The 10,538-nt window shown below is 37.3% G+C and overlaps 1 protein-coding gene across 1 annotated transcript in view; it reads right to left on the bottom strand.

Moving 5' to 3' along the window:
• The window catches only part of Poc5 (POC5 centriolar protein), a 41,572-nt gene extending 32,793 nt beyond the window's left edge, over nucleotides 1-8,779 (bottom strand). Inside the window, exons 1-2 of the mRNA XM_048800108.1 lie at nucleotides 8,601-8,779; nucleotides 4,674-4,807 (exon numbers count right to left, since the gene is read on the bottom strand). Of these exons, the coding sequence (XP_048656065.1) occupies nucleotides 4,674-4,795 (122 nt within the window). The 5' untranslated portion in view covers nucleotides 4,796-4,807; nucleotides 8,601-8,779. The remainder of the gene's footprint in view (nucleotides 1-4,673; nucleotides 4,808-8,600) is intronic.
• Nucleotides 8,780-10,538: the final 1,759 nt, after the last annotated feature.

The following is a 10,538-nucleotide window of genomic DNA, read 5'->3' as shown; positions in this document are numbered from 1 at the left end:
AAAAAAAAAAAGGTTTTTTTTTTTTTTTTTTTTTTTTTTTACAGTGTATGGTAGGTAAGTTTAACAGCAGAAGAGAAACAGAGACATTCTAAAGAGAACCTTTAGGAAAATCTAATCGCCAGAATTCCCTTTACATTGCTATAATCAACTTCTTTTTTTCCTTCCTGTACTGAGGATTAAACCCAGGGGAACTCTACCATTGAGCTACACCCACAACCCTTTTTTATTTTTTATAGAAAGGGTCTTATAAGTTGGCTGGGCTGTCCTTTAACTTGCAATCCTTCTGAGTTAGCTTCCTGAGTTGCTAGGATCACAAATATAGGCCATCACATGTGACTATAATCACCTTTTTGTTAGTGATGTCCCTTTATCACAATAAAAAGACTTTTCTGAGTTTTAAATTGACATTTTCTGATAGAAAATAAAAGTCAGTATTTAGTTTACGGTTAGCACTAAAGCAGAAGGCTCTTAACACGAAAAAAATCATTTAGAATATCAACATACAACTCTGCTGCAGGCCTAACCATGGACCCTCATGGAGGAATGCTTATCTTGCTCATTGTGCAGCAGGGAAGTCCTAACATAGAACACTATGTTTTGGGACAAAGTGCTGTCAGAACACTGGCAAGCACAATTTCCTTGCTCATTTGATAAGTTATTCCCCTGCTGGTGTGGGGTTGGACTATGTAGTAGTTTCTGGCCTCTTGGGTGTTTTGGCTTCCATAAGATGATACGTATGTATTACCCCTGGCCTATCATGACTGTTATATGTAAATTGGCACATACCTGCTATAAAAGTTATTTTTGCTGTGCAATGAAGCAGACGCTGTTATCTGAAATAGTCTCCGGAGGGATTTCTCCATACCCTCAAGCTCCCCACAGTAGACGTTGGAGGGATAAGCCCCCAGCACAACTCTAATTTTTATGTTGACAAAAGTAATTACCATTCTTTAAATGGATTTAAATACCCTTAAATTTAAAAAATATAATTCTTGAGCCATATGTTTTCTACTTATTAAAATAAAGTTCCCAAAGAGATTGATAAGTTAGGGTTATACACAGGTATTTGTTGGTTCCTGTGTATATATATGTATATTTATTGTTTATATAATAAAGTAATGTATATTTATTAGTTTATATAATAAAGTAATAATACAACATAAAGGACTCAAGTGTATATACTCTCTATGGTGGAAACTGCTAGTGGTCCATTTCCCCTTTATTCCTTTTAAGTTAATAAAGTTCCAGGGTTTGACCTGGGCAAACGGCCACCCAGCTACATTTCCTAGCCTCCCTTGCTGCTAGGTTTGGTGAAAAGACCTGGTCTCTTGGGATTTGAATGGAAATGATGTGTACAGATGTAGGTGAATTCCTTAAAAAGGAAACTGATTGTTTTCTGTTCCTCTCTTCCCATGGACTAGGGGTGGTAGTAAGCCAGCAAACATAATCACAATACAAACACAATCAATACCCTAGAGGGCATGGCAGAGCAACAAGAGAAAGAGGAACAAACTTTAAGATATTCAAGACATTTCTTATTTAGTTGTTAAAGCAGCCAAAAAACAAAAACAAAAACAAAACAAACCCTAATTTATACTTCTCAAACAGGCCTTTAATTTTGGCTAAGAATATATACAAGTATAGCTGTTATAGACTGAATGTGTCCCTTCAAAATTCACATGCTGAAGCTCTAAAACTAAGTGGGCTGTATTTGGAGATGAGGACTCTAAGGAAGAAATTAAGGTTAAATAAGTCACAGGCTAGGACCCTGATCTGATAGGGTTAGTGTCCTTATGAGAAGAAACATTAAAGAGCTTGTGTTCTCTCCCTCATGTTCACTTACTGCACCAAAGAAAGTTCATGTGAGGACAGAGTGAGAAGATAGCCAGAAGAGAGATCTCACCAGAAACTGACCTGGCTGGACCTTGAGCTGGCACTTTTATCTCCAGAACTCTGGAGAAATAAATTTCTGTTGTTTAAGTCCCCAGATCTATCTACCTACCTACCTTTTTTTTTTTTTTGCAGGCAAGGGATTAAACCCAGGGCCTCACATATGCCAAGCAAGTGTTGTCTACCACTAAGCCATATCCCCAGCCCTCTATTAAATTGTTTCTAATATTTTTTTTAGTTGTAGTTGAACACAATACCTTCATTTTATTTATTTACTGTTATGTGGAGCTGAGGATAGAACCCAGCACCTCGCATGTGCTTTACCGCTGAGCCATAACCTCAGCTCCCTCTACTGTATTTTTAATGGAGGTCCAAGCTGACTAATAAGAATGCTCTTAGGGGATGAGGCTGCTCAGTGGCAGAGTGTTTGTCTAGCTTGTGTGAGCACTGGGTTTGATCCTATATATATGAAGAAAAGAAAACAAATAGAATAATGGCATGCTGTCCAGCTGCAACTACAAAAAAAAAAATTTAGGGTCTCTTCCCTCTGGTGGCAATTAGCCAAATCAGCTCTGCTCAGTTAACTGAATATTATTTCACAGACAGTAGGCAGGGAGGGGAAAGTAGAAGTCAGTGGCTTTCATTTGTGGCTTTTAGCCTGACCTCTATCCTAGAACAGAGAAGTTAAAAAAAAAAAAAAAAAAAAAAAAAAGGAAAAGAAAAAGAAATCCAAACATAATATTTCAAAGTTCTCACAATAATCACTAAGACTCAAAGGGGAGATAAATAGGTATATAACAGTAATATTCAATGATCATATGAATTCTAACTTATTTTGAAGAAAGATTTGAAAAATAAATTATTTAAAGAACTATTTTTGAGTTTCATATATGTAGATGTGCAACAAGTGGGGTATTTTCAGTTAAGGATTAGAATAAATAACATTGTTTTTCTAAATTGTCAAAGATAACCTGTCTTAAGGTAAATAACAATCCTAGAGTAAGAACTAGAGCTTTTAATTTTGGATGATCCCCAAACCCTAGTGGTTGCACTGATATGACCTTGAAATACAGTTCAAACCATACTTTAACCATCTGAGTTAGGGAAACTTGCTCACAGATCAGAGTTGTGCTTATGAGAAATTATCAGCATATAATAAGCACCACAGATATTGCCTCAGCATTTACCATCTTCTGGTTTATGAAGCCATCACATAATATAGACAGTAACCAAAAACGCCTTAAGAGGAATAGTAGTTTATGAGGAATTTCTGTATTAAATATTTGATTTTACATATTTACTATGTATGTAAAAGTATGTATTTATTTTGTGATATTTTAAAGGTTTTTTAATATTTATATTTTAAAGTTTTTCTAGAACTAGAATCCAAAATAACAACACTGAATTCATAGGAAATATGTTCAGGTTTTCAAGTTTATTCCAACAACCAGTAGGATCAAAAGCTGAGGGTTACTAATAAACATACTCTCAGTTGGACTGACATTATAAGCAGGTAACCAACTATACAAAATAATTTCTGGTAGGTCTAGGAGGCTCTTCCCTTTATCTTTCTCAAATTCCATTCTAGAGATTTATTTACAGATTGAATGACCAACTATAATCTGGGGATAAAACCACCAGGGCCTTGCTGTGCTAGGTAAAAGTGCTCTATCACTGAGTGACATTCCCAACCCCAATATTTATTCTTTAATTTAAAACTTTGACTCTAGAAAAAAATGACAATTTAAGACTTTATAGGATATTTGTATTTTACTATAAATGAATTACTAAGTTCTTAACTGAAGGAAGTTTGGATGAAGTAAAGATGAAAGGTGCAAAAATGCATTGTCACCTCAAAAGACAGCACTACATGGGAAAGATACCACCAAAAGGGAAGGCCAAGATGACATATTTATGTCACAATTGTAGACCAATTCATCCTAGTAAATGTTCAGATATTTTTCAGTACCTCCCAATTTCTATATCTATAATTTCATATACTAAAAAACCCATTTGTTCAATAAAATATTTTTCTGAAATTTATCTCATATTATACACAATCAATGAACTTACATACAAACACAATGTGCAGCTTTTCCACTTTTAAGTGATGTTAACTATAAAACTTAAAGTATACCAGGTCGGTATTCTCTCATTTAAAATATAACAGAAATCTGAGTCTGTGTTTTTGATGATGAAACAGAAATAAAAGAAATAAAAAGTATTTCATGTAAACTCTACCCCTTCTATAGTCAACTTATCTGTCAATGTCCAGGGCCTGTGCAAAAGACTGTGCTGAATGTTGTGGCAACAAAGAATAGAACCTGAACAAGTAGAACACAAGGGAATCTCAGGCTCCAGAACTTTGGATGGCTTACATACTGTCTCAACTTGCATTAAAAGTAAAAGTTTCAAAACAGGTAGTAGGGCCGGGGTTGTGGCCCAGTGGTAGAGTGCTTGTCTATCATGTTGAGGCACTGGGTTCAATCCCCAGCACAACATAAAAACAAATAAATAAATTAAATAAAGGTATTTAAAAAAAAACACAAGTAGTGTATGAAAAAATATCAGGAAATATTTTTTTCTTTTCTGTTAGTTGAATTCTTTGTACAAAAAAATGTTTGAAGAGTTCATGACTATTTTTCTGAAAAGTTAAAACAATGTGAAGTAACTCCCAAAAATCTTAAAGTAATTCCCAAAGTTTATATTATTGTCATCTGAAACACTCCATTGTAAATGAAATGAATGAAGAATTTATGCCTGGTTTTCCCATAAATTATCACTTGTTTAAAATAAAAAAAGTCATGACATGTCTTCCTACCTGAAGATCTGCAGAGACAGAACTGCCTGGATCGGAGTCATTTTGTATAACTGGAACTGAGCATTTGTCCTCATCTGATGACATTCTGCAAAAATACTATAAAATGGTAGAAACTAATTTTTGTATTTTCCCTTGACATTTAAATTAAAATGGTTTTAAATATATATTCTTACCTGCAAATAATCTCCATGTTATGTGTTAAAGAAAGTATTCATTTAATATATTGAGAACTTTTACACAAAAATCACTGGGCAAGGAAAAAATAATGTTTATATGTAGTAAAATACACAAAAAGTCAAAGAAAAGTGTTTTAGAGAAATTCCCATTGGGGTCTGTTGAGAATAATAGATTGTGATCACTGTTCTTTAGCAGTGTGTGACAACCTGAATCCTGTGTGCTTTCCTGTGAGATACTGAACCAACAGAAAATGAACGATTTGCATAAATTCTCTTCTGGGGAAACCTACTTTTTGGGAATATTATATTAAGAAAAGCAAGCTTATACAGAACTGATTCAAATACACATACAGAAAAATTATTGAAATTCCTAACCAAAACAAATAAATAAATATACCTTAAAAGACAAATAATGATTATTTAAACTATGTGAACACCAGTTAATGTTAAGACATTGGTGAGGAACTGTAAAATGAAGTCCCTATATTGTAAACCATCTGTGACGTGGTGTGCATATATGCATATATATACACACACACACATACATACACACATGTACGCATGTCTATATATACACACACAAAAATATATATACATAGACATACACATATATATTCATTTTTACATTTATATAATATAAATGACAGATGAAAAACTTGCTGTTAGACCCTAAAATAACAGAGGTACACAGTACGGAGATAGAAAGAAGGAGATAGAAAGAAGGGTAGGATTACATGAGTGTGAAGAATTGGGAAAGAAGCCAAGGAAAGATTTTATAAAAAAGATGGCCCAGGCATTGAGAACTGAAAGACGAGTAGGTCTCATCCTGAGAGATGGATCAAAGATAAAAAGTATATTCTGGGCACCAAAGCAGCATAAGCAAAGACAAAGAGGCATGGTACAAATGCTAAGGACAGCAAGAAGTTTGGCAAGGTTGAAGTGAAGAGTACAAAGAGGGCTTGGCTAAGGATGAAATGAAAAGGTAAGGAGCAGTCAGATCATGGAAGAAAATGATTTGTCATATTAAAAAGATGGATTTTTATTCTAGAGAAGTTATTAAACAGGCCCCACTGGGGATATCTCTGAAGCATTTTTCTTTGACCTTTCATGTATTTGACTGTACTATAAACTCACTTATGTTGGGATTGAATATTTTTCCTTGCCTAGCATATCTGATATTAAACTCATTGTTCCTCCTCCCAACCTGCTCGTCTTCTTATATTTCTTACCTTAGTAGTAGCACTATAATTCCATTTAGGTACCCAAGCCAGAACCTGGAAGCCATCAATAATTCCTCTCTTTCAGGTTGCCTCTGAAATACTGGGATAAAACTGCAAGTGCATAGTACAGTCAGCCCTCTCTTCATCCGGGGGTTCCACATATGTGAATCAAACTAACCATGGGCCCAAAATATATTTTTAAAAAATTGCAATATACTAAATGTTAAGTACAGACTTTTTTTTTTTTTTTTGGTACCAGGGATTAAATCCAGGGGTGATCAACCAGAGCCACGTCCTCAACCCTTTTTTATTTTGAGACAGGGTCTTGCTAAGTTGTTTAGGGTCTCACTAAGTTACTGAGGCTGGCTTTGAATTTGCTATTATCCTGCCTCAGCCTCCCAAGTCACTGGGATTACAAATGTGTGCCACTGCACCCTGTGTACAAATTTTTTTTCTTGTTATCATTCCCTAAAAAATATAACATGGCAACTATTTACCTAGCACTTACATTGTATTAGGCACTATAAGTAGTCTGGAGATAATTTAAAGTATACAGGAGGATATGCATAAGTTATATGCAAATACAATGGTACATTTTACCATTTATAAAAGAGAATTGGGCATCTACAGATTTAGTTGTCTCTATGTATGGGGGTGGTTCTTGGAATCAATCTATCATACTAATATTGAGGGACAATTGTATATGGCTATACCGGCTATGAAGTACATGACTCCAAGGACTGCCATTTATGATGACTAAAATGTGAATACAAGGCAATAAGAATGTAAAGTGAAGCAATGTGGGAGTCCTCTACTGGAAGTATAGGTTGGCGATCCAGTCTGAGGAATCATTAGCATAACGGGATCTGCCAAAAAAATGGGAATGGGTGAGATGACCTATTACAAGTAGTGCAAGAAAATTCTTATCCTGAGGATCAAACATTTGAATTGCATTTTCAGCATAAATGCACTTGTGTATTTCTCTATCAAAAGGACCTTTAGCTTCCAGTATGTATGTGTTCAGAGGGGATCATAACCCTAAAGTTAAGGAGCACTATTGTGAATGAGAAGAGGGTTAAAGCCATAGTTGCTAATATTTAAAGTGGAAGAGTCAGGAAAGAAGACTGAAAAGGAAGTCAGAATAGCAGAACTATGAGAGCAGTGTCACAAAGACTTCTAGAAGGGAAGAGTCAGTCACATGCCAAAGAAAAATGACCACTGCCCTGATTTTGGCAATCAAAAAGTTGCTGGGACATTTGCTTAAATAATTTCGTTGGAAATTTGAACAGGTCTCTATCACAGTGGGCTGAAAAACACATGAGACAAAAACATTGAACTAAAAAGTGCAATATCAGAATGGAAACATAGGCTACAACTAGATTGCTGAAAGGAATTTCAATTTTATTCAGCATTACTCTGAATGATAAGTAAACTAAAACTCCCCATGACTGTCTTTAGTTAAGCCAATTAGAGAGATCAAATGAGCACATATCTGCAGCAAGGAATGGCTGCTTCACTGACTAACTCTTCCACTGTGGTAAGTTGGTTCATTTATATTTTCATTCACATTTTCCTTTAGGATTTGTTTCCAGATCCTGTAAGTAACAGGAAGGGGGAGTGATGTGATTGATGCCAATCATTTAAAAAACGAATGAGCTGGTAAGTATGGGCAAATCTCAAAAACTGTTTCTTAAATATAGATACTGCAGACAAAAAAAAAAAAGATTATACTTTTGGAAATTTGCTGTTTGCCAGCTACCCTGCTTTATGCTAACAAGGTGTGTCAGTTAATCTGAACCCCGACAACCAGTAACATTTTCCATACTGTTTCTAGGTTCAGAAACAAAGCAGAAAAATTAAGATTGCTTTCATGGGTGGCAGATATACACTATTCCAATACGTTTTCAGTGTTCCCTAACATAAGGTATCAGGAACCACAAGATAAAAAGTTTTGCATGGTTCTCAATGCCATGGATATAACGTCCTGGCAATTACCCGGCTGACAGGGAAAGAGGAATTCGGGAATTCAAACGCAACCTCAAAGCGGCAGAGGAAGAAACGTGCAAACTGGCAGCAGGTGACGATCCCAGTGCCCTTCACCGATCCTAGCTGCTGCAAGGAGGGGGAGTGCGCTAGCCCCTCTTCAGGGCAGGGACTAGAAGTGGAGGGAAAAAAAAAACAGTCGCAAGTAAGCAAAGGGATATAAGCTTTCTTCCATCATCTTCCAATCCAGCCCCGTTTTAGTCTAAATCTTACGTTAAAACAATAAAGCGTTATATCTGGTTATCCCCCGCCTCTACTGTTTAAATGACCAGAACCTACGACGACAGTAACTAGTACACTTTACCACCCTTCCCTCCAATCCTCTCTTCTCGAAAGCCTCGGAGGGGAAAAAAAATCTCGACCCTGAGCACAAAACGCTCAATCGTTCGCTCTCGGAGAAGATGCCCCCAGAGTCTCCCGGGTGGAGGAACTTTAAATCTCCCACCATACCTCGGCCAGTGATGCAGGGCCCTCGGGGCGCCACTATCCACCCTCTGGGCGCTCCACCAAATACCGATTCCTCACTCTTGTTTCCTTGCTGCGTCGCCGCTGAAACCACAGCAAGCCCTGCTGCTACCTTAGTACTAACCTGACAGTTTCAAACTGCAAGGAGGAATTAAAGACAGCCCTGTGCATTGGCCCCCAGCGTCAGCAATCTGCCGTTTGATTGGTCCACGGGTAAGGGGCGGGGCTTTGGGCAGCCGCGGGACAAGCCGGAATTAGGCGATTTAAGAGAGCTCCGCCCCTTGGTATGGGCTGGTTCCTAAGGGCGGGGTCCTAGGGAGCCCCGCTCGGGCCTGGGGCTGAGAATTGCGCGTGCTCACTTGTGTTCTGCAGAAACGGTAGCTCGGGATACAGGTTTGGTTTGGTTAGAGGTTGCTGAGGGGGACTGACGTCTGTCAAGACAGAGTTACTATTGGCTTTCAGCCACGCCAGCAGCCTAGGCATGGGTCATCATTATTTAGTCTAAATAAGAATCCTCTGCGTCCATAGGTACTTTACAGGCGGTGGAGCACGCCTGTAATACCAGCGGCTCGGAGGCAGAAGGATCTTGAGTTCAAAGCCAGCCTCAGCAAAAGCGAGGCGCTGAGCAATTCAGCGAGACCTTCTCATTGAATAATATACAAAATAGGGCTTGTGGCTCAGTGGTCGAGTACCCGACCGGCGGGGTCCCCCCCCCCCCCCCCCCCCAAAAAAAAAGAGTACAAATTACCGATCCCCTTGTTAATTTCTTGAGTCTTGGATAAAGACAGTGAATTTGAATGTTTAACAAATACTACCATTAATTCTGATGCAGAGATGTGGGGGTTATGCTTTAAGAAATATCTGGCCTAGACAGCAACGCAGGCCCTTTTAGTGGAGTACTGACCTTACAATCAGATCTTAATCTGGCTTCACCACCTACTCAATGTCACTTTGGATAATTAATTCTACCCACATAAAAGCGGGTTAGGGAGATTAAACAAGTTAATATATTTAAAACTCCAATCACATAGACAAAAAATGAGTCAACTTGTATTGGCAATAGATATATGTAGTATATAATAATATATAAGGATCCAGGTGGTAAGGGGTCCAGCTCTGGGGTACTCCAGTCTGAAGAACAAATAATAAGATATGGTGAGTTTCCCTTTCTTCTGTTACCAGAAAGATGAGGTTTCTTTTTCTGTGGATAGAAGTGGAATAACCTGGGTCTCACTGTTGGTAGAGTTAGACTTCTACTTATTCAGACCATGAAGTAAGAAGAGCCACCAAAAATTTCTTTGGCATAAATTATGTCTGTTTTCTTTTCTTTTCTATGGTTATTATAAAGGACAAATTGCTACTAATAGATAAAAATTCGTGCCTCATTCTAATATCTGCTTTTTAATTTGATTACATTTGGTGGACCCCATCTGCTGTAATTGTTGCTGGTTCACTACTCATGTGCCATCCTGGTATAGGCTCCAAGTTTCTGTTCCCTATCTCCCTTTTACAGGAAGACTTCCACAAAAAACCATAAGCCATCCCCATTCTTGTATGAAACTATAGAAACATAGAGACCAAACCTCATCTGGATGATATGAATTTAGAACTGATTCTTTCCCCAGGGTTCCTAGAAAAGGAGAGAATTTAAATTCAAACAAACCCACAATAATTTAATTGCCAGCTTGAACTCTTTGTAATTATTCATTCAACAAATATTTAACATCCATCACGTGTGAAGCATTTGTAGATGTAGGGATACGGTAGTCAGCAAAGCAGACATAGTCTGCCTTCATGGAATTCAGAGTCTACTTGTAAAAAACAAATATTAGAAAACAAGAATAAGGAATTGTGTTTGAAGTAAGGAGAAACAAAGAAATACCTGTCTGAGTAGGAAGTATCCAGTCAAAAACTTACTTTATC

Source organism: Marmota marmota, unplaced genomic scaffold (genome assembly GCF_001458135.2).
Source record: "Marmota marmota marmota unplaced genomic scaffold, marMar, whole genome shotgun sequence".
NCBI classification, from domain to species: Eukaryota; Metazoa; Chordata; class Mammalia; order Rodentia; family Sciuridae; genus Marmota; species Marmota marmota.
This window is presented reverse-complemented; position numbering and strand designations above follow the sequence as displayed.